Here is a 25,283-nt window from a genome sequence, read left to right as displayed (position 1 = left end):
TTCCACCCCTCTCGCTGTGGGTGGGATAGAGGCAGGAGTTTGCCATATCGTATCCGCATTGGTTTGTATCGTGCGGATCAGGGGTAGCGCCACCCTCGATGGGGCATCCGCTCCGAGGATGTTCACGATAGGGTCCTGTACTTCCACTATCTCCTCCGCCTGCAGGTCCATATTACGGGCCATCCTACGCAGGAGATCCTGGTGAGCCCGAAGATCTATCGGAGGGGGACCCGTACATGAAGTGCCCGCCACTGCCTCATCCGGAGAGGAGGAGGAAGATGCCTCCGGTGGTACTGGATCCAAGGGGGGGGTCCTGATCCCCCTGCTCTTGGGCCGGAGCATCACCTGTACTTGGGTTTATGGTGTCGGGTGGCGTGGACACGGAAGCCTCCATGCCCCCTGGCGGAGGCCGAGAGATGGTGGATTCTGGGGCCCTTCTAACCGAGTGACCCGAGCGAGAGGTCGATGGTATTGGAGCCCCTTGCTCCTGGTGGTACGCCCACGGGGTCCAAAATGACCAGTGAGATGGACCATGAGAGTGGTCCTCTGCCATCTCCTGCCAATGGCCCAAGTTCCGTTCCTCGGCTTGCCCTTGAGGGGGGTATGCCGATCTCGACAGGTCCTCCGAGGAGCGAGACACCGATCTTGATGGCCATGGCGGTGCCGAGAGAGATGAAACGATCCCCGTGGGCTGCGGTGCCGCACGGTGCCGGGCCGGAGATGATCTATCTCTGCGCGGTGCCGGCGAACGGTGCCGGGACCGCGATCGGTGCCGATGACCTCGTCGGTGCCGGGAGCCGGATCTGGACCTCGACGAGGACCTGGAGTATGCCCGGTGCCGGGAGCGGCCTCTCGACGTCGAGCGTCGACCGTAGCGGTGCCGAGAACTACGTCTCGACGTTGATCGGTGCCGACGATCATAGCGGTGCCGAGACGTAGAGCGGTGCCGCGACGAAGATCTTGGCCGCGAGTACGACCGGTGCCGAGGTGATATTCGGTGCCGGGACTGCGAGCGGCGTGGGGACCTGCTTCTGGACCTGGACCTGGACCGGTGCCGAGGTTCCAGCCCTTGTGATGGAGGGCGCATCAAGGCAGGTTTCCCCCTTGACTGGACCGGGCGGGTCAACGGTGCCGTCGGTGCCAGTGGTTGAGGCGGTGCCGGCTCCGTGAGAGCTATCAAGTCTCTCGCCGCCACGAAGGTCTCTGGAGTCGACGGGAGTTGTATTACCGCCGGTCTCGGTGGAGACGCTATCTGCACCGGACTCAACGGCCTCGGTGCCGGAGTCGACAGTGCTGGAGGCACCTGTTTCCGGTGCTCCACCGGCGCACTCGGCTCTACCCCCGGCACTGGGGGAGCCGGCGTCTTCGGCACAGAGGTCCCCATCTTATGGGCTTTTTTATGCCCCAGGGATAATGACCGGCGTCGAGGTGCCTGCTGCGGTGCCGACGAGGTCCGGTGCCGGGGAGGTTTGTCTGACACCGCCCGCGTTATCGGCATTGCCGGTGCTGCTGTGGCACTGCGCACCGAGGCGCTAGGTGCCGGGGCCTGGCTCGTAGAAGGAGTGTCCGGGCTAAGTGCCGCCTCCATCAGGAGTTGCCGGAGCCGAAAGTCCCGCTCTTTCTTGGTCCTTGGTCTGAAGGCCTTACAGATCTTGCACTTATCTGTTTGGTGGGACTCTCCCAGGCACTTCAGACAGGAGTCGTGCGGGTCGCTCGTGGGCATAGGTTTAGCGCAGGAGGCGCACTGCTTGAAGCCGGGAGCTCTGGGCATGAGCCCGGGCCCGCGGCCGGGGGAGAAAGGGGGCGACGACCCCCTTAGTCCCCTGGACTATTATAACAAATCTAACAACTTTAAAACTATTTAACTATTAAACTACAAACACTAGAACTATAACTATAACTACAACTGCGAATAACTAACAAAGCTAGGGAGAGTGGAGGACAGCTATGCCGCGCTCCACAGTTCCAACGACCGTCAGGGGCGGTAAGAAGGAACTGAGGGGGCGCCGGGTCGGCTGGGGTATATATTCAGCGCCATGAAGGCGCCACTCTAGGGGGCTCCACAGCCGACCCGCCGGTGTTGCTAGGGTAGAAAATCTTCCAACGATCGTGCACGCGGCGCGCACACACCTAATGGAATGGATATGAGCAAGCACTCGAAGAAGAACAGAAATTTCCTCAGAGGTCTACCCAGTAACATTAGGAAGCAGGAACATTAAGTATTTTTTCCACCAATCACAAGGTACATGATGGCAGCAGAGGAACTACTGAACTTTACAGTATTTTGGGACTATCTTTAATGCTAGGTTTCTTGGTGAGGTTTTAAGTAGTGTGCAGAGACTCCATAGGCCAGGTGTTCAGACTGAGAAGTTCTCGTCTTCTACATTTTATTTTCATGGCCTTTGTAAATGGCAAAGGCATTATTGTCATACTTCTCTGCATTCTTGGACACCATGTTGTGTTTTCTTTTTCAAAAAACGATAGTATTGAGTATTTTCCTGTGAGGGTGCTTGTAGCCATCATTGGGTTATTTCTCATGTCTGACTAAATATCTTGCATTAATCAGTTGTTGTTGGGTTTGTTTGTTTTTTTTAATTAATTGGCAGCATCTAGCAGCCAACCTGCTAGGTTAAGTGTCAAGCAGTGTACCTACTATAAAGTGTTCCAAAAATTGCTCATGGTGTTACAAAGCCATGTAAGCATAAAGGAAAGTTGCAAAATTCTCATGAAGTTGCAATCTTTGCCTGACAGTTTTTATGACACTCCCAGATTGTCCATAAATGACAGAAACAACAAGGAGTCTACGAAAAGAATAAATGGACACAAATCGGACACCAGGAGTGGTAATATACAAAAGCCAGTAGGAGAACACTTCAATCTTCCTGGACATTCTATAACAGATTTAAAAGTAGCCATCCTTGGACAAAAAAAATTCAGAAACAGACTTCAAAGAGAAACTGTAGAACTAAAATTCATTTGCAAATTTAACACCATTAATTTGGGCTTAAATAGGGGCTGGGAGTGGCTGGCTCACTACAAAAGCAGCTTTGCCTCTCCTGGAATTGACACCCCCTCATCTATTATTGGGAGTGGACTACATCCACCCTGATCGAATTGGCCCTGTCAACACTGGTTCTCCACTTGTGAGGTAACTCCCTTCTCTTCATGTGTCAGTATATAATGCCTGCATCTGTAATTTTCACTCCATGCACCTGAAGAAGTGGGGTTTTTTACCCACGAAAGCTTATGCCCAAATAAATCTGTTAGTCTTTAAGGTGCCACCGGACTCCTTGTTGTTTTTGTGGATACAGACCAACACGGCTACCCCCTGATACTTGACACCGTATAAATGACAGAGCTCATCAGCCTGCTCGTGAATGAAGTCAATGCTGAAGCTCACTGTTGCAAGGCTGGAACAGAGACCTAAAGCATCATGGCTATGTTTCAATTACAGTAGCATCACAAATGTCTTACTGGCAGAATGAAACTTAGTGCTTTATGTCCACATCAATAAGCCAAGTTTCATTTAATGACACATTTTATTTTGAATTAATACAAATAAATTTTCTGCAGTTAAAAGAACTGAGTGGCAAGACTGAGATAAGCACGAATCCTTTCGGAAGTAAAATTCGAACACTGTTTGAATGTTATCAGCGTTATCAGTTTTGATTAACTCAGTTCAGTTGCTTGCTTCCTACCACTTCCTTAAACTTCAGTCATGTTATGTCAAATTCATGCAGAGATGTTTGATAATCACTGCTGAATCTTTTGCAGAACAGAGCAGCAGCTTTGACGTTTATTCCAGGTATACTGTACGATGGGAAACCCCACTTACTGAATTCAAAACCGCTTCATTGTGCTATTTTAGTTTTACTGAATCTAATGCACTGGATGATCAGGTCAGTTATTCCCATACAAGAGTTCCTTTGATTGTCTGTGATCCAGACAGGATGTTTGTTCCGGTTACCTTGACTGGTTCTTTGTGGAAAACTTTAGTTTGAGAACACACAGCTGAATCTATCATAGGGCTTGTCTACACTTATAGTACTGCAGCGGCGCAGCTGCCAGTGAAAATGCTACCTACGGCGACTGGAGAGCGTACGTAATCTACCTCTCCGAGAAGAAGTAGCTGTGTCGAAGTGAGAAGCCCTCCCATTGACATAGTGCTGTCTACACCAAGGGTTAGGTTGGTATACGTCGCTCTGGGGTGTGGAAAATCCATACCCCAAGCAACATAGTTATACCAGTATAAGTTTGCAGTGTAGATTAGGGCATAGTTACTAGGAAAGTTACTATATAGTTACTACAGCTAATTGTGGGCTTTGTTACCCAGATCTGTGTGTTTCCATCCAAGTGGGGCCTACCTCATTTAAACACAGACTCTGACCTCAAGCAAGGCAAGTTTACACATAGAATGAGACCCAGCCACCGCTATATTCAGAGCTAATACCCCTTCTGGTTTGAGTAGAGAACTAACCTGGAAAAGTTTTGATGCGGTCTTCTCTACAAACCATGTGCCTCATTTGTTAACAGATATGGCTTCCTCCCTCCCAAATTGTGGCTGAACGTGGTGTGACTGCTAAAGTGGACAGACCCAAGCTGTGTGGAATACCCAATGTTGGAAGCATAAGAAGCCCCTGTTAGAACAATGGGTTTAGCAGGGTCAGAGGCTTTATTACAGAAAGTACTAGACACGGTGAGCCATGTCTACACCAGCTGTACACTGTTTCTGCTGTGTAACAGTTCAAATGAAAATGTTAAGTGAGAACGGACCAGACAAAATAATTGCTGTAACAGTCTGAACTCAATGCCACTTACTTGGCAGTCTTTCCCAGTGTAACCCAAGGGACAGATGCACTGGTAGGTCCCCAGGCTATCCACACAAGTCCCTTTGTTCAAACAAGGATGGGAATCGCATTCATTAATTTCCATCACGCAGAAGGCCCCAGTGAATCCCACTGGGCACTGGCAAGAAAAGGAGTTGATCCCATCCACACAAGTGGCTCCATTGAAACAAGAACTGGAAAACAAATAAACATGAAAACAAAACTCAGCTACGACAAACTGCAAGTTAACTGACAGCCAAAGATTTTGTGTAGGACATACAGACAATAGAGAGATAAACAGCTGTATTGGATCATCTGCTCTGTCCCTTGGCTGGCCTACAGCATACTTACTATGGCTTTGTCAGTCCACTCCATTGTTTGCCATACTGTGAATTTTGTGCTGTGATAGAGCCACTAGCCTAGTTCTCCAGAGACTAGCGTACAGCATGGGCAGAGGCATTCCATACCAATGTGTAACCATGTGACCGAAATGCAGAGGAACTAGTGTTATTTTGGCAGAGGAGAGTTCTCATGGTGGTGGGGTTAGAGTTGGTGAAATTCTATGGCCTGTGTTACACAGCAGGTCAGACTAGATGATTATAATGGTCTCTTCTGGTCTTAATCTCTGCATCTTTGACCAAGTTGATTCCTGCATCAAGCCCATGACTTCTGGTTGAGCTAGAAGCATTTCTCTGGAGAGACACCCAATCTCAATTTAAAGACAAAGTGATGGAGAATCCACCATATCCCTGGATAAATTGTTCCTAGTTAATTACCCTCACTTTAAAAGGTGCATCTTATTTCCAGTTTGAATTTATCTAGCTTCTGCTTCCAGCAACTGGCTCTTGTTCGCCCTTTGTTCGAATTCTCCCCTCCATGTAGATCACAGTGTATAAGTACCAAGCCACCATTTAGACTGAAGCTCAGTCTATGTTGCTGATCAAAGACAAGTTTGTGAGGCAGATTTCTCAGACCAGAGAGTACCATGTGTGCTTTGGGGAGCGGGCACACCAAACCATTTTTTGTTCCCTGAGTCTGCTATATCTGGCTATGCACCCCAGAACACACAGGAGTGACCCCTACTTTACATTTGCAGAACAAAGCCCTGGCCTTTGAAGCTTTAAATAACCCAAGCAAAGAGGATTCCATTGCTTGTCTAGAGAGACTATTCAAGAAGGTTAAATCTCTTATTAGCCTAAATTTTCCTCATCTATATTTGATTCTATTACTCCTCAATAATACCTCTGCTTCCCAGGTGTAAACAGCTTTTGGTTGTGTTTTGTAGACAGTCACTTTTATTGCACCTAGCCAAGTTTTACATATGTCATTCCTTTAAACTTTCCTCAAATCTATCCTACTACTAGTTTTGCTGCTTTTCTCTAAATTCCCTCCAATGCCTACAACCTTTTTCTATTGAATCATGTTTCAATCAAACTCCAGTAAAAGAATTCTTGTTTTGTGACTCTCTAGCAAGATGTTCATTGGTAGAAGAAATTTAACAAACTGAATGAGTTTATCATAGCAAATGGTGTAGAGTGGCAAAATTGCATTTCTGTGCTCTGAGAGACCTAGAGTCCTGACTGGGAAATTTGGTGGTGTTTTGGCAAAAATTCAACTGGCACCTAATGCCAAGTTCACTTGCTGCTGTATTCATTGTGAGGCACTACTTGCTAAAAATGCCTGTCAATCTGATAGTGATTCTGGATCAGGCTTTAAAGGTTCTATTAAAATCTGGGTGCTGAACTCATGCTTATTTTCACTTAGGAGAAATGAATTGGGAAGCAATCATCAAAAACTTCTCCACAAAATTCATCCTGACCTCACTACTGAGATCAGAGAAAAATGCCTGAATTTGGTCATCTAGTTTAATGAAAACCCTCCCACCAGTGTAACAAGCGAGAAATGGATCTGGGACCATTTTCAAGACAAGACAATACCCTGCCAGGTGGCTTCTCAGCAAAGGGAAAGGAGGAGGTGATTGTCATGTGACGGTGCATTCAAACTCAAATTCAACAAAGTGCAGCTCTGTGACTTTTGGCTGAGAAAGAGGGTATGTCTACATTGCACAGTTGTCACCAAAACTTTTGTTTTTCGCGGGTACTTAAAAAAGCCCCCCCGCGAAAGACAAAATATTGCCGACGCAAGCGGCAGCGTAAATGCAGCTTTGTCGGCAGGAGTGCTCTCCTGCCGACAAAGCTTATACCGCTTGCGGGGCTCGAAGTATTTTGTCGGCAAAAGTGTCCACAAAATACTGCAAAAGAGCATTCACACGCTGACATTTAGCGACAAGGCTGTGTCAATACAGTCTTGTCACTAAAAGCTGCGTAGTGTAGACAAGCTCGGAGAGAGGTGCTTTGCTCTGGCAGAGCTATGAAATTTTGTTATGCCCTTCAGCACTATGTATCTATGTGAGACTTTTTTCTATCTTTATCACCGTTAACAACAAATATAGGATGAACCTCAATGTAGCACCAGACCTTCGGCTAAAGCTCACAATTCTCCTCTGACAAAGCAGCTATGTTCCATAAGGCAAGCACATCCTTTACTTTTTTGTCTTCTCTGAGAACTACTCATCATATTTTGTAATTTTTCTTGATTTAAATTTTGTAAAAGGGAAGCAAAATGAATTTTGCCCCATGTCCAACAATAATCCATATAAGCTTCCAACTTAAATTATGCAAATTAAAAAATCAAGCCATTGACATAGTTCAGTGGCACACCAAAATATTTCAATATGACAAATATATATTAATTGTTTCTTGCAATTTCAGTAACACAAGAGAAATAATAATCATGGCTGATTGTAATAATAATGGCTGCTTCGTGGCGTTTCTTTTTGATTCGCTGTCTAACTACCTGAAGGGCTTGAAAATTATGTCATAATATAACATTTTAGGCTTCTCTAGGTATTTATTTTACTATACAGTCTAGAAATACTTAAGTTACACTTATTAAGAGCTAAAATAAATGTCCACAAAATGGAAAAATTTGCATGTGGTACTTCAAAGATAAGTTTGTTTGTTTTTAAAAAAGATGGCATTGTGACACTCTGTACCTCAGGGAAACACCCAGCACCCCCATGTTCATCCTTGTAAAATGATTGTGTGGTATCTAATGCAAAGTTTGTCATGTCGGCTGTCTTCAGAAGGCTCATGATGCACTGAGCATTGTTGTTACAGTAATGTTATAGTAAGTTTATAGGTTATAATTTCATGTATGTAGTTGTGAGGCCGAAAATGTATTCTCATGGCTTAAAATAAGCCCAGGCACAAAAACTCCAAGAGCAGAGAGGCAGTTCACACCTCATCAGGGCAGGTATGGGACAAACCCAGCCCAGCCTCAAAGGAACAAAGGACGCTGGCCTAGGCAGCAACAAAAGGATCTGTTGGACTCTCGAGTGAGTCACCCCCCTTCCTTTGGCCAGTTTGGGACTGCGATGAGGTAATGCTCACCTGACTCGGGGGGTGGGGGGGGCCAAAGCCAAGAGTGAACAAAGAACATGATAAAAGGGAGAGACATTTGCCATGCTCTCTCTCTCTTCCACCTACATCTAAAGACACCATACCACCAAGCGACTGAAGCGCCGATCAAAGGGGAGAGCCTGGCTGAAAGGCAACCAACCAGCCTGTGGCGAGAAGCATCTAAGTTGGTAAGGGCATTGAAAGTGTTAAGATCAGCTAAGTTTTGCTTTTATTTCATTTGACCAAATCCAACTTGTTATGCTTTGACTTATAATCACTTAAAATCTATCTTTCATAGTTAATAAATTTGTTTATTCTACCTGAAGCAGTGCATTTGGTTTGAAGCATATCAGAGACTCCTCTTGGGATAACAAGTCTGGTACATATCAATTTCTTTGTTAAACTGACAAATTCATATAAGCTTGCAGCATCCAGCGAGCATAACTGGACACTGCAAGACGGAGGTTCCTAGGGTTGTGTCTGGGGCTGGAGATATTGGCTAGTGTCATTCGGTTGCACAATCCAAGGAACAGCTTACATGCCAGAGGCTGTGCATGAACAGACCAGGAGTGGGAGATTATCACAGCAGAGCAGGGTAAGGCTGGCTCCCAGACTCAAGGATTGGAGTGACCTAGCAGATCACCGGTCCAGATAACAACACATGTATATGAACCAATAAAGTTTGGAAACTGCTTACTAATACATCTCTCAGGAAGATTTCCACCCCAATTTAAGTTCTCTTAATTTTGGTCCCATTACTCCAAGTTAGTTCTACTCAGTTCCTCTCCTTGATGCTTACACCGTTCCAGATGCAACATTTGAGGAGTTATGTCCCAAGCCTCCTAGTTGCCTCTTCATAAGCTTTTAATGGTTCCTGTTTTTAATTAGATTCCACTATTTTCAGACCGTAATCCTGAGTTCTCTAGCTCAATCTGTATTTTCTCTGTCCTCCTCAGTATTGACAACTCCTTTTTAGCTCCATCTGCACATTTCAATAGAGATCAATTCCTTCCTCACAATCACTCACAAACACGTTAAATAACATCAGGCCCATCCCCCATGCCTGTATTTACCCCACCAGAAATCCTCCCCTCCCTCCAGCTTGGTACAGGGTTAATCAATCCCGTTTGTTTAGTCTTAACTTTTCAATCCATATAATAGTGATCCTATCCAAGACAATTTGAATTAATTTTTCAAGTTACACTGAGACAGTGGCAAATACTTTATTTTACATCTGACATTACTTTTACCCACTAATTTAGTAATTCTACCCAAAAAAGCAATCCTAACCAAAAAAACCCAGTCACATATGGCAATCTTATGCATAAACCTCTATTGTAAATGTAAACTCATTTGCTTTCCAGACTGATAGTACCTTCCCAGTAGTCCATTATATTTCAAAAATATGAAGTGGATGGTTCAACAAATTTTAGCCAATTCCCTTAATATACTAGGATGCATGCTTCTTAACTGAGTACATGAGAGACAAAATTAACTAAATGTGGAACCGGGTCACCAACCGAAGCTCCTTTGTTAAGCGGAATCAAGGAGGAACTCATCACAAAATGGAAGGGGGCGGTATTCACACCCACATGCACAAGGCGCACAACCTACTGGTAACTGGTTACAGTGGGCCCAAACTTCTGAACTATGGGATTTGCCACCTGGACTTGCACAATGAGCACAGACCCAGACGTGTAGTTCTATCTGAGCTGGTACCTTTGGAGAGCACAAGCTAGGCAAGCATCCCCGATCTCTGAGGCTCAAGCATGTCCCAACAACACCAGGCAGGAAAACAGCAGTCCCCAGGGTTGTTCCTGAACATGACTGCCTTAAGCCACTGGACAGTGTTCTGTCTCTATTCTCCCCCTCCCTCCATATTTAAACATATACTTACGTCTCGGTACACTCATCAATGTTGTTCTCACAGTGGGTCCCCTCAAACCCTGCCTGACACTTGCAGGTGTAGCTGTTGACATAGTCCGTGCAGATGCCTCCATTCTTGCAAGGTTCACTCAGACATTCATTTATATCGGTCTGACACTTATCTCCCTGGAACCCAGGCAGACAAGTGCATAAGAAAGAGTTCACCCCATCCACACATGAAGCTCCATTCTGGCAGGGATCTGCAATAACAACACACTATGTATTACAATGGATATATAGATACCGTGGCAGGGCCAGGTTCAGCTGCACTTATGCAAAAGGGCTACACAATTTCAAAAATAAGTGCCTTTTTACACACTTTTTTGACTCAATCTATATCAGGGATATAATTTGAATTCTATAGGATTATCCCATAAAGGACAAAACTTTACAAGAGGCTCTGATCAAGAAAATACTTCTGGAAATTTAGGTTTATTTTACAAGGTTCTCATTCACCCAAAACAAAACCAACTGCCCAAGCTCTGGTCCCATTCCCTTCATGAACCCTAAATCTCAACCCTTCCCTCTCACAACCCAAACCTCTATAAACAGACAACACAACCGAAGTTAGCTCCTCTGTCCTGAGAGCGCCCTGTCCAGACTTCTAGACAACAAAACCCCTTCCCCAGACATTGTTTAAGGCACCCAGTATAGAAAACCACTTACCCCTGGGTTGACGTGCTTTGCTGAAGTGAGCAGACACTTTGCTAGGAAGGCTCAGCTGCACACTGATTCAGCTGGGGATCTCCCCGGCTGTGATTCTGAATACACCTCTGCTGAGATTTGATCCAGCATCACCCATGCTGCTGTCTGGTGTGGTAAGGTTGCCCTCAGGAGGCAAGGTGCTCCCTAAAGGGGCACTGAAAGACCCACACACTTCCCTGTCACTCAGACCCATAACCTAGGTGTGTTCTTCAACTCAGCCCTTTCCTATCCATCAGAACAGCTAAAACTCTTGTCCAGGTACTTGTTCCCTGCAACCTTCTCTTCTCTGGCCTGGACAATTGCCGTCTTGCCCCCCTTCTGTCCATTCACAGTGCTGCTGCTGCAAAGACCATTTTCCTAGCTCAGTTGCTCTGACCTTTTCATCCCTCTATTTGTCTCCCTCCCACTGGCTCAACCTTTTCCATCGCAAGCAAACTGCTCATCATCACTTTCCAGGCCTAGCCCCGGCCAACCTTTCATCTCTCATGCTATCGAGATGTCGGCTCCCACCTTCACTCTGCCAGTGATGCCAGCCTTCAGCATCACTTCTTACATTTTCAATCAAGCACCTTCATTCTTCCTCCCATGCAGCCCCTGACATATGGGAGTAGCTTCCCATAGCCTGCAAAGCTACTTCATCATCCTTCAAGTCCCTCCTTTGCCATTATTCCTAAGAAAAAATTTAATGGCTAGGCAGCTGTTGTGCTGAGACCACAACCTGTCATGCTCACTGATTCCTTGTGCTCCCCTGCCTGCATCCACCTGTTGTCTTATATTTAGATTGTAAGATCTTTGGGACAAGGAACATCTTTGTTACATTTGGAGAGCACAATAGGGAGTTGATCTATGCTGCCACAATACTCATTTCAAAAATGAAAAGCAAAATTAAGGCTGCAGAGTTAGAAACTCTAGTGAAGCAATACTAAACTTCAGTACAACTTGTATTCTGTCCTCTTTTGCAGGTGCATTAAGACACAGGTTTTAATTATGAATTAAAGATTACACAAATGTGCATCCAAGGATGCACCATTTGAGAAATATCTTCATATCTTTAAAGTCTGCAGTGTAAGAGGGAACACCTGCACCCATGTAAAGCTCATCTGACTATTGCAGAGACAAGGACATAAAAGCCAGATCCTTGGCAGCTATAAAAGACTGTGCCTATGGCAGCCAGCCCTTTATGACTGCAGCTGAAAGCTGGACATTTCAGTTGTCTGCCCAGCATATCTACAAACAAGTTAAGGGAACTCAGCTCATCACTTTGGCTCCATTATTGGATGGGGTATTTAGTTTGGAGGTTAAAGACACTCTTGGCCCCACAGGAGGAAAGTTTTCATTACTACCACAGCCCACTTCATTTGGAGAAGTTCGCAAAGTCTCTTAATTCCTTGCTGGGTTTGTTTTAATTAATAGGGATACGTGTTAGACAAATCTCCTGACTTTACCATGAGATAGGGAAAAACACTTAAGAATTGAGAGAAATTTTATAACTATCAAAATGGGCAAGACAAATACATTTTTAAACGTAGCATATACAAGTGTCATTTTACATTGGAGTCCAGGACAGGGATAGAGTTAACCATCTAAAGCCATCATTCCAGCAGACAAGTCTACAAGATCTGTACATCAAATCAAAATGACATATTATTAATACTGACTCTCTTTTCTATCTCTTTGTTCAGAAGAAGGCATTCAAAAGAAGAGGCTGAACCAGAGATGCTAAATCTGTCTCTGCAACAGCATTTGAAAGATGGATCTGGAGAATCAGTAATCTCCCTTGGGTGGCTATTACTACCATACATACATAGAACCCTATCTGCAAACTTCATGCATTTAAATCATTTCCCCCAAAGCTTAGCTCTTTGCTATTTGTCTGAACTATTCCTGAAAAAAAATGAAACTTTCTTAAAAGGAAATTTTAAATTTTTAAAATACTTCACTAATTTAAGAAAATTCAGTTTATGATACAGCTCTGTAAAGCTGTAAAACCTGAACTTTTAAACACATATCTTCCCGAAAAACATTAAGTGTTTTTCTGTTCCTCTGTCGTTTATAAAGGATGGGTTTAGCAAGAGAAAAATCTAACGGTATAGTTAGTTTCTTTACTTCTGACTATCTAAGACGTTACTTTCATTCAGTAGGCACAACGTTTTCAGACAGATGTGATTCTCAATTTGATGGTGTCCCTTAGGAGTGTGTGTAGAACATTTTTACCCTTGTAAATTCAGAACTTGAGCATAAACTCCTACTGTTTAAATACTACAGCCAGCTTCCATCAGAGAGCCAGCAAAGGTCATTTCAGCCCCCAAAATGGAAGTTTCACAAAGTTGAACATGTTTGAAATAAAGGATAACAACAGAAACTGTTCCGTGCATCTACCAATAGCAGTCATCAATACCACAGCAAAGTTGTTTCTAGGGCAAATAGGAAATTGCCTGTTTCAGAGAACTAGCCATTTTGCACTCACTTGAAAGGCAGTCATCAATGTTGCTCTCACAGTCTCCTCCAGTGAAACCTGGGCGGCATTCACACAAGTAACTGCCTTGAGTGTTATGGCACACAGCATGATTCTTGCACGGCTTTGACACACACTCATCTATATCCACTGTACATCTCTGGCCTGAAACAAGAAAGGTTTGAGAACAAGACCTTGGAGGTTAAGATTCCAATGATGTAACCGCCGCCATGCTGCTGCTTAAACTCAGAATGGAAGAGTGTCCCTCCCCATCCCATTACCTTCCCAGCCAGCAGCACACTGGCAGGTGTAGCCCTCCGAGTCAGGAGATTCTTGGCAGATTCCAGAGTTCTCACATGGATCAGGAGAGCAGGGAGACAGCACGAGCTGGCAGTTCACTCCTACAAGAGGAAACCAGAGGGGCAAATTGTTAAGGGCTTGGTATACCTAAGAAGGAAGAAGGAAGAGATTATAAACCAAAGGATTATCCAAGGAGAAGTGGTCTGTAATCCATGCTGGAAGAGGGGAAGATCACTACTGTTCTACATGGTGTTGGATAGAAGAGGTGGTTAAATCACTGTGACCCAACTAGTCTGGGGTACTTTGGGAAGAGGAGAGAGGACAGGAAGCTATGGCACTCAGTCACACAGGGGGATGGGTCTGGAGCAGATAGCAGGTTTAGAGAGGAACCTCTGGTTGACCTAGACAGGCTGTGAACAGCTTAGTAGTGGAGAGATGGCAGCATTTAATAGATTCAGTCAGGGATAAAAAATCCTAGTCATGGAATATCCACACTTAGAGGAGTTAGGATCTCCCACCACACATCCTTGTTTTCTACAAAAGCAAACTTTGAATTGGTGCTGACAAATTAATATGACAGTGTAAATGAATGTATCTGAAGAGCACCCATTTAAGTTGGTGTGCAGATCCAGCAGCCAGGGATGGAAAAATAAAGTCCCAACTACAGGACTCTTCACATCTTTCCTCAGGACTTGCTTTATTTAAAGAAAGAAAAAAATCTCCATTCAAACTACTGGCTAACCACCCCCCAAGGCTTCCCAGCCTTCAGCCACGTGGGAGGGTAGAAGACACATAATTCCACCAAGGCACCAGCTTCCTCTTTCCTTTTATAACCCTGCCCAGATGGCAGGAATCCAAAAGAGTAAACATCTTAACAGCCAAGCCAACATGCTGTATCCATGAATAGCTCCAAATCCATCACAACCAGTTTCACCAGCGTTAACTACATAAACTAAATTCATTAGTGATTTGCCCCACAGTGCCTTTACAATTGTCAGGGTCCATATTTAACTGGCTTGCTTATTAGGATGTTTACTATAGCTCTGTATTGTGTTAACTCAATAGAGTACTGTTAGGGAAAAACTTAGCAGGAAGGAAAAGACACCCGGCACACACTTTGGAGTGGTTAAGGGACAATGCCAGAGCTATGAGCGTTGATGATTTTGACCTTCCAGCTAACCTGAAGGACTCATTTGACCAGACAGGTCAAAGTGTGGGAACACAGAAGAAAAAAGAATATTGGCTGTTTTTAAAAGGGTTTCTCCCCCAAGAGAGAGGTAGAGGTTGTTCAGGGGAACCAGCCTGAGACACACAGGCCTCACTCAGGGTGTCTAAAGACATTGAGATGGCAAGCCTTTGGGTAGGATAGGTGTATGCAGACTGTTTATTGTTTTAAAATCCTTTTCTTTAAATGTTTTGTTTCTATGGCTAAAAATAAACAATACTTTGGTTTTAAGAAGACTGTCTGATCACTGTACAGTGCTGGGCACAGACTCCTGACCAGTGCCCAAACTGCAGCGTAATAACAGCTGATACACAGGGGGCTGTAGCTCAGAGCCCAGTCTAAAAGAGGGGGAAATGGCAAAATTCCCCCCAAGGTAGGTAAAGGGGAGGACTCCTGTCTCATGCTGAGAAAGGGACGATCAATGAGTTATCTTAAGTGCCTATACACAAATGCAAGAAGCCTGGGAAACAAGCAGGGAGAACTGGTAGTCCTGGCACAGTCAGGGAACTATGATGTGATTGGAATAACAGAGACTTGGTGGGATAACTCACATGACTGGAGTACTGTCATGGATGGATATAAACTGTTCAGGAAGGACAGGCAGGGCAGAAAAGGTGGGGGAGTTGCGTTGTATGTAAGAGAGGAGTATGTCTGCTCAGAGCTCCGGTATGAAACTGCAGAAAAACCTGAGAGTCTCTGGATAAAGTTGAGAAGTGTGAGCAACAAGGGTGATGTCGTAGTTGGAGTCTGCTATAGACCACCAGACCAGGGGGATGAGGTGGACGAGGCTTTCTTCTGGCAACTAGCAGAAGTTGCTAGATCGCAGGCCCTGGTTCTCATGGGAGACTTTAATCACCCTGATATCTGCTGGGAGAGCAATACAGCGGTGCACAGACAATCCAGGAAATTTTTGGAAAGTGTAGGGGACAATTTCCTGGTGCAAGTGCTGGAGGAACCAACTAGGGGCAGAGCTTTTCTTGACCTGCTACTCACAAACAGGGAAGAATTAGTAGGGGAAGCAAAAGTGGATGGGAACCTGGGAGGCAGTGACCATGAGATGGTTGAGTTCAGGATCCTGATACAAGGAAGAAAGGAGAGCAGCAGAATACGGACCCTGGACTTCAGAAAAGCAGACTTTGACTCCCTCAGGGAACAGATGGGCAGGATCCCCTGGGAGAATAACATGAAGGGCAAAGGGGTCCAGGAGAGCTGGCTGTATTTTAAAGAATCCTTATTGAGGTTGCAGGAACAAACCATCCCGATGTGTAGAAAGAATAGTAAATATGGCAGGCGACCAGCTTGGCTAAACAGTGAAATCCTTGCTGATCTTAAACGCAAAAAAGAAGCTAACAAGAAGTGGAAGATTGGACAAATGACCAGGGAGGAGTATAAAAATATTGCTCAGGCATGCAGGAGTGAAATCAGGAAGGCCAAATCACACTTGGAGTTGCAGTTAGCAAGAGATGTTAAGAGTAACAAGAAGGGTTTCTTCAGGTATGTTAGCAACAAGAAGAAAACCAAGGAAAGTGTGGGCCCCTTACTGAATGAGGGAGGCAACCTAGTGACCGAGGATGTGGAAGAAGCTAATGTACTCAATGATTTTTTTGCCTCTGTCTTCACGAACAAGGTCAGCTCCCAGATTGCCGCACTGGGCAGTACAATATGGGGAGAAGGTGACCAGCCCTCTGTGGAGAAAGAAGTGGTTCGGGACTATTTAGAAAAACTGGACGTGCACAAGTCCATGGGGCCGGATGCTAAAGGAGTTGGCGGGTGAGATTGCAAAGCCATTAGCCATTATTTTTGAAAACTCATGGCGATCGGGGGAGGTCCCGGATGACTGGAAAAAGGCTAATGTAGTGCCCATCTTTAAAAAAAAGGGAAGAAGGAGGATCCGGGGAACTACAGGCCAGTCAGCCTCACCTCAGTCCCTGGAAAAATCATGGAGCAGGTCCTCAAGGAATCAATTATGAAATACTTAGAGGAGAGGAAAGTGATCAGGAACAGTCAGCATGGATTCACCAAGGGGAAGTCGTGCCTGACTAATCTAATTGCCTTCTATGATGAGATAACTGGCTCTGTGGATGAGGGGAAAGCAGTGGATGTGTTATTTCTTGACTTTAGCAAAGCTTTTGATACAGTCTCCCACAGTATTCTTGCCGCCAAGTTAAAGAAGTATGGGCTGGATGAATGGACTGTAAGGTGGATAGAAAGCTGGCTAGATCGTCGGGCTCAACGGGTAGTGATCAATGGCTCCATGTCTAGTTGGCAGCCGGTTTCAAGCAGAGTGCCCCAAGGGTCGGTCCTGGGTCCGGTTTTGTTTAATATCTTTATTAATGATCTGGAGGATGGTGTGGACTGCACTCTCAGCAAGTTTGCAGATGACACTAAACTAGGAAGCGTGGTAGATACACTAGAGGGTAGGGATCGGATACAGAGGGACCTACACAAATTAGAGGATTGGGCCAAAAAAAACCTGATGAGGTTCAACAAGGACAAGTGCAGAGTCCTGCACTTAGGACGGAAGAATCCCCTGCACTGCTACAGACTAGGGACCGAATGGCTAGGTAGCAGTTCTGCAGAAAAGGACCTGGGGTCACAGTGGACGAGAAGCTGGATATGAGTCAACAGTGTGCTCTTGTTGCCAAGAAAGCTAACGGCATTTTGGGCTGTATAAGTAGGGGCATTGCCAGCAGATCGAGGAACATGATCGTTCCCCTTTATTCGACATTGGTGAGGCCTCATCTGGAATACTGTGTCCAGTTTTGGGCCCCACACTACAAGGAGGATGTGGAAAAATTGGAAAGAGTCCAACGGAGGGCAACAAAAATGATTAGGGGTCTGGAGCACATGACTTATGAGGAGAGGCTGAGGGAACTGGGATTGTTTAGTCTCCAGAAGAGAAGAATGAGGAGGGATTTGATAGCAGCCTTCAACTACCTGAAGAGGGGTTCCAAAGAGGATGGAGCTCGGCTGTTCTCAATGGTGGCAGATGACAGAACAAGGAGCAATGGTCTCAAGTTGCAGTGGGGCAGGTCCAGGTTGGATATTAGGAAAAACTATTTCACTAGGAGGGTGGTGAAACACTGGAACGCGTTACCTAGGGAGGTGCAGTCTCCTTCCTTGGAGGTTTTTAAGTCCCGGCTTGACAAAGCCCTGGCTGGATGATTTAGTTGGGAATTGGTCCTGCTTTGAGCAGGGGGTTGGACTAGATGACCTCTTGAGGTCCCTTCCAACCCTGATATTCTATGATTCTATGAAAGGCATGAGGCATGGCACCTGAGGGGATTCACTCAGACAGACAGATCCCATACCCGTGACACTAGGGGTTAGGCAAAGTTTTAGTATTTTGCTCTCCTGCTAATATTCCCTTACTCCCCATCCTTTTATTTCCTCCTCTGCTAGTGTTATGTTCCTGCTACACTTTTCAGTACTGACATTTTACATGTTCCTCTTTTCCCATCCTTTTGATGTTTGGCCAGGTCTGTGTATGTGACGTGATTGTCAGAAGAAACTAACCAAGCCAAGCCACAGAAAGACTCTTAAAAGCTGTTCATTTTTGTGTGCAACACACTGAACGTTTAAGTGAAAGTTTAGCTTTCACAGCAAGGAATGGGTTTCTGTGGCAAATGCCACCGCTGCAGAATGGCAAAAACATCTGTTGCTCAGCGTACAAGCTCCTGTGATTGATAGAGTCTGCTCACCATATTCAGAGAAATGTGGGGCTGGAAGGGACTCCAATAGGTCAGCTAGTCCAGCCCTCTATGGTGAGGCTACTTCTGACTCTGGTTGAATCTACAGCTGCCCCTTGATAGCACAAGTGGTCACAGGGTGATCAGAAAGCAAGTGTAAAACATCGGGACACTTTTGTTTTTTAGGTTTCAGAGGGGTAGCCGTGTTAGTCTGTATCAGCAAAAACAACGAGGAGTACTTGTGGCACCTTAGAGACTAACACATTTATTTGGGCATAAGCTTTTGTGGGCTAAAACCCACTTCATCAGATGCATGGAGTGGAAAATACAATAGGAAGATATATATAACAGTACATGAAAAGATGGGAGTTGCCTTACCAAGTGGAGGGTCAGTTCTAACGAGACAATTCAATTAAAGTGGGCTATTATCAACAGGATGAAAAATCACTTTTGTAGTGGTAATCAGGGTGACTCATTTCAAACATTTGACAAGAAGGTGAGAGTAACAGTAGGGGGAAATTAGCATGGGGAAATTAGTTTTTAGTTTTTGCAAAAAGAACGATTTTTGCTGATACAGACTGTAGCAGGGTGGTCACCCCGCTCTGGTTCAGAGGGGTTAAAAACAGCCCTGGGAGGGGGCTGTGGCTGAAGAAAGCAGCTCTTAGGCTGAAGTGATTGGGGGAAGTGGCTGCAGCTGGGGCCACGGCCCAAACAGCTCAGCTGGCCCTATAAAGGCAGGGAAGCCAGGGGCAGACAAAACAGTCTCTCTCTGCATTTAGAGAGAGAAGGGCCTGGCTGCAGGAGCTAGAGACTAGGTACCTGAGTGGAGCAGGGCTGAGGAAAGGCTAGAGGAGCTGGGGAGCTCCAGCCTGGGGAACCCCCAGGCTGCGGCCTAGCATAAGGCCAACAGGTACTGGGGGTTACAAGGGCAGCCCAGGGGTAGGCAAAGGCAGCAGGTCCAAGCCCAACCTTGCCAGTGATGAGTAGGCTGAGACTGCAGTCTGCTCCAGGGCGCAGGGGCTAGACAATGACTGGCAGTAACCGTACACTGAGGCGAGGTGGGGATAGTGGGTGGGGGTTCCCCTGGGAGGGGGAGACCCAGAATTGTGGGGGTATTGTTGGGGGGCAGCACCCAGTTAAAGGGGCACCAGGGTCCTGAGAGAGACACGGGGGGCCAGAAGTGACAAGGCGGATCACTGGCCTGCAGAGGGCGCTCCAAGGCTGGAAATGAGCTAATTCCCACACACGACCAGCAGGAGGCGCCGCAGGGGTGAGTACGAACGCTTACACAGACTAACACAGCTACCACTCAAACCTTTTTAGTTTTTGTAGTTTTAAATTGCCATGCTAATTTCCCCCTACTGTTACTCACACCTTCTTGTCAATTGTTTGAAATGAGCCACCCTGATTGCCACTAAGAAAGTGATTAAAACTTCATAGGATACAGAATGAGACCATCTGCTTACTGAGTGGGAGCATAAGCCACAGAGCACAGAACATGTGCTCTGTAGTCTGCATTAAATTTCTATTCATTTCCAGATTGTGGTTAAAGTGTTTTTGACATAGTCCTAAATTATTTGGGCTTTGGTTACCTTCAAAGTCAACTGTCTGACAGGCCATTTTTATGTTCCTAATTCACCAGTCACATACTCTGGTTCAAAAACCAGTCCAGTGCGCTAAACCTTGTCAAGACCTTTTCAATTAAGTTAATTAGCCACTTTTAAGATAAGAGGTGTGGAAGTAGTTAATAGGTATTAATGTGGTGAAAATTCTTATGAGTCCCATTGCTCAAGAATTAATTGTGTAAACCATCTCCAATGTGGGAGAAATGCCTGAGGAGGCCATAGGTCAGACCTCTAAAATCTGCAGTGGAAAGGGATTTAATTTAGAGGGAGTGCCAAAATTGGTGCTCTAATAGAGAACAAGTGAACCATAATTACGGAGGAACTCCCTGCTCTTTGTAATAGACTTACAAGCACTATTTTTCTACAGGAATTACACCTATAATCATTGTATCATGCCTATATTATCAGATTGTTTTCAATTCAAATATCACTCGAATTTTAAATTTCAGAGGATGGTATTGAGATTATCCCTTGTTTCATTTACTTTAGTAAGAAGATTGTTGTCTTCCATTTTATTGCATCTTAGTGCAACAGAGCTCAAAAACTCGTCCTTCAAGCTCACCTTTGAATCCTTTCCTGCAGATACATCTGTATCCATTCACCAGACTGTCACAAATTCCCCCATTCTGGCACGGGTTTGACAGACATGCGTTCTCTTCCACTTCACAGTCTGTTCCAACCCAACCAGGGTCACAGAGACACATGTATCTGAAAGAAAATAGCATGTTTCAGTACTATTCTGAAGCAGCTGTTCTATCCACAAGTCTAGGCAGATAGATAAGCTGAAAGGGGAGGGACATGGAGATGATTTGCCCTTAGAAAGGTTCATCATTTTTACCTTAGTCACACCAGCTATACAATTTTCCTAATATTAAAACCAACCCAATCTTTAAAGCTACATGTCCAGTACTAGTTATCTTAATAAAATACAGTTTTATTCTGCATCATGCTTTTCTTGGCAAGCCATCTCAAAATGTTTAGTAGACGCTAAAGAAATGACAAGGTACAAGCAAGGAAGAAAGATGGCTTTCAAATCCAAATAGAGAGAGCTGATGAAGTGAAGGGATTCCAGATGAAAGCAGCCAAGAGAAGCGGCAATCCACTCCATCAAATTCCAAAGCTTAATAAAGGACAGCACCACTCCATTCACAGGACAAGTAATCAAGGATCTGGTGAATCATTATCTGTCCACTCTAGCCTCAACCACTGATACACACCCCAAATGCCCCACCCTTCATATCACCCACACAGATCATCTTGGCTTTCTGGCATCCTGTGCCAAATGAAGAGGGGGAGAAACTCAAGTGATGATGGCAGAAAATGGAAGGTTGATACAAAGAATTTTTCCAAGCCTAGGCTGAGGCTGCATTACAGACCAAGAGAATCTTCCAATCAGCTTCCATAGTAGCTGCCCTAAGGAGCTATCCAGGGTGGTAAAAAGTTTACTTAATCCTGAGTGCTTACAGCCCACATCAGAGCCCAGAACCAAGTGCTGCAAAGAACCATCATCCTGCTGCGCTGAAAAGATAACTCACATTTGAACGGTTTCTCAAACAACATGGACCCTCTCTACCTGTACCCAACCACCAACAGGCTGCTTGCATTCCGGGAGTGCAGCACATTCACTCCTTAAGGAAGCTGGAAACCCTAAAGGAGCTTATGAAAGAGTCATGGCACCACTCCTGACCAAAATACCCAATGTCTCAGTCAGAAAAGGAATCTTCCCTTCCCCCTTCAAGCATGCAATAGTGTGACCAGCTCCGAAGAAACCTGCCCTGGACACATCGGTTCTAGTATCAATCTAACACTCCTGAGCAAGCTTGCAGTCGCTAGCCAAAGGCCAACTACATGCTCATCTAACTGAAGCTAATATTCCAGGCACAATCTGGATTCGGGGCAGGATATGGGCCTGAAATTGCTTCAGTGGCACTGCTGTATGAACTCCTGCTGTCAGTGGATACCGGGCAGACATCCAATCTCAGCCTCCTGGGTCTCGCTGCAGCATTCCCCATGGCCAGCCATGAGATACAGCAGTCCTGCCTAAGAGACATGATGGGTTCAGGGGAGCTCACTAAAATGGTTTAAATCAATCCGGTAGGGACAACTAGTAATAGGAAACTGCACTGCTGCATCTATAGAAGTTCCAAAAGGATCAATTCACTCTCCAATCTTATTCAACACCTATACGGATCCATCTGAACAGATAAGAGGACATAGATTCTTGTGCCAGTAATATTCAGACAACACAGTTCTATTTATCCTTCACCTTATACCACTAAAATGGTCCAGGGCTTGGATGATATCAGCTCATGGATGAAGAACAGCTGGCTGAAACTGAACCCGAGTGTGATAAATAAAGTGTGGGGGGGTTAGGTCCCTTTGATGGACACCCAGCCAGCCAGTTAGCTATAAAATCCCTCTTGGTAGCTGTTCTTTATTTGCTTTACCTGTAAAGGGTTAAAAAGTCCCCCAGGTAAAGAGGAAAAAAAAGCAGGCACCTGACCAAAAGAGCCAATGGGAAGGTAGAACTTCTTAAAATGGGGAAAGAAACTTTCCCTTTGTGGGTGCTCTCTGGGCTGGAGGGACAGAGCAGCCATGCTATAAGCAGCTAAGCCAGGTATGATCATACATCATCAGATCATGCCTAGAACTACTTATCTGAACTCCACATGTGTAAGTAGATCAGAATGTTTAGCTAGACGCAATCACGTTTATTTCTGTTTGTTTTTTAAGGCTTGTGGATCTCCTCTGTGCTAACCCCAGATGCTTTTGTTTGCTTGTAACCTTTAAGCTGAACCCCCAAGAAAGCGGTTTTGGGTGCTTAATTTTTGTAATTGTTTCTTTTAAGATCTAGCAAAAAGCCTAAGTTCCAGATGTATTTTTTCCCTTTTTGTTTTTTAATAAAATTTACCTTTTTTAAGATCAGTATTGGATTTTTGGTGTCCTAAAAGGTTTGTGCATGTTGTTTGATTAGCTGATAGCCACAGCTAATTTCCTTTGTTTCATTCTCAGCTCTTCCCTGGAGGGGGTGTGTGAAAGGGTACCCCACAGGGAGGAATTCCCAAGTGCTCCTTCCTGGATTCAAAGGGGTTTTTTTGCATTTGGGTGGTGGCAGCGTTAACCAAGCCAAGGTCAGAGAAAATCTGTAACCTTGGGGGTTTAATACAAGCCTGGAGTGGCATGTATTAATTTTTAGAATCCTTGCACACCCCCTCGGAGTGAGAGAGTGGGGATTCAGCCTGAACTCATGAATGAACACTCCAATAATTGGGACCTAGTGTTGCAGCAGTTGCTTTTTGCCTACAGGGCTGTACCACATCCCAGTTTGGGATTTTCACCTTTTGAACTCGTTTATAGCCACAAAGTTAAGGAGCCATTACAGTTGGTGAAGCAGCAATGGGAGGGGGTTACATCTTCTCCAGGAACTAACATTTTGGACTTTGTAACGAACCTGCAAAACACTCTCAAGGACTCTCTAGCCCTTGCTCGAAAAAACCTACAGGATGCTCAACAAAAGCAAAAGGCTTGGTATGATAAACATGCCAGAATGTGTTCCTTCAAAGTAGGTGACCAAGTTATGGTCCTGAAAATGCTCCAGGCCAATAAGATGGAAGCATCGTGGGAGGAGCCATTTATGGTCCAAGAGTGCCTGGGAGCTGTTAATTACCTCCTAGCGTTCCCAGACCCTACCCTAAAACCTAAAGTATACCATGTTAATTCTCTAAAGCCCTTTTATTCCAGAGAAATCAAGGTTCTCCAGTTTACAGCCCAGGAGAGAGACAACGCTGAGTGATCTGAAAGAGTCTACTATGAAGGAAAAAGCAATGGTGGCGTGGAAGTGGTGAGCCTTTCCATGACCCTTATCCCCCTTGGGCATAAGCAGCGACAGCAAATCCAGGAGCTGTGCATCGCTTTGCACCAATGTTTTCAGCTACCCCAGGATGGACAGAACGGGCGTACCACTCCATTGACACAGGTGATGCTCACCCAATTAGAGCCCAACCTTACCGGATGGCTCCTCAAGCCAAAACCGCAATAGAAAGGGAGATCAAGGACATGTTACAGATGGGTGTAATCTGCCCCTCTGAAAGTGCATGGGCCTCTCCAGTGGTTCTGGTTCCCAAACCAGATGGAGAAATCCGCCTTTGTGTGGACTACCGTAAGCTAAATGGCATAACTCGCCCAGAAAACTATCCAAGGCCGTGCACAGATAGGCTTATTGGAGAAACTGGGATGTGCCCAGTTCATCTCCACCTTAAACTTAACTAAGGGGTACTGGCAAGTGCTGCTAGATGACCTTGTCAAGGAAAGGTCAACCTTCATCATCCATGTAGGGTTGTATGAATTTAATGTGCTCCCTTTCAGACTGCGAAATGCACCCGCCACCTTCCAGAGACTGGTAGATAACCTTCTGGTGGATTTGGGGAATTTGCAGTTGCCTACCTTGACGATGTGGCTATATTCTCAGATTCCTGGGAGAACACCTGGGGCACCTCCAAGCTCTCTTCCAGCACATAAGGGAGGCAGGATTAACCATAAAGGCCAAAAAGTGTCAAATAGGCCTAAATAGGGTAATGTACCTTGGACACAAGGTGGGTCAAGGTACTATCAACCCCCTACAGGCTAAGGTAAATGCTATCCAAAATTGGCCTGTACCTAAGTCAAAGAAGCAGGTCCAATCCTTCTTGGGCTCGGCCGGGTATTATCGACAATTTGTACCACACTACAGCCAAATTGCCACCCCACTGACAGACCTGACCAGAGAAAAGCAGCCAAATGCCGTTCAGTGGACTGAAAAGTATCTTGGCGGATAATGACCTGGCCCCTGTTGTACATACTTTCACCACCTCTTGGCTGGACTACAACAATGTGATATATCTGGGCATGAAGCTCTCAGCCCCTATGAAACTCTAGCTAGTACAAAACACTGCAGTGCCTCTCAACAATATAGGATACCGCAAGCCTACCAGATCTGTCCTGTGCTCTCTATGCTGACTTCCCCTAGAATATCCAGTTCTCAGTCCTGATCTTAAAGGTGCACAAGGGCCCAGACCCAGAATATCGACGAGAC

General features: G+C 45.3%; 1 protein-coding gene across 1 annotated transcript in view; it reads right to left on the bottom strand.

Moving 5' to 3' along the window:
* NOTCH2 (notch receptor 2) overlaps window positions 1-25,283 on the bottom strand; it is a 154,711-nt gene that overhangs the window by 34,928 nt on the left and 94,500 nt on the right. The window contains exons 14-18 of the mRNA XM_054036931.1: window positions 20,775-20,920; window positions 13,655-13,774; window positions 13,386-13,538; window positions 10,185-10,413; window positions 4,819-5,020 (exon numbers count right to left, since the gene is read on the bottom strand). Coding sequence (XP_053892906.1) covers window positions 4,819-5,020; window positions 10,185-10,413; window positions 13,386-13,538; window positions 13,655-13,774; window positions 20,775-20,920 — 850 coding nt within the window. The remainder of the gene's footprint in view (window positions 1-4,818; window positions 5,021-10,184; window positions 10,414-13,385; window positions 13,539-13,654; window positions 13,775-20,774; window positions 20,921-25,283) is intronic.

The sequence above is a fragment of the Malaclemys terrapin genome, chromosome 8 (assembly GCF_027887155.1).
Source record: "Malaclemys terrapin pileata isolate rMalTer1 chromosome 8, rMalTer1.hap1, whole genome shotgun sequence".
NCBI lineage: Eukaryota > Metazoa > Chordata > Testudines > Emydidae > Malaclemys > Malaclemys terrapin.
This window is presented reverse-complemented; position numbering and strand designations above follow the sequence as displayed.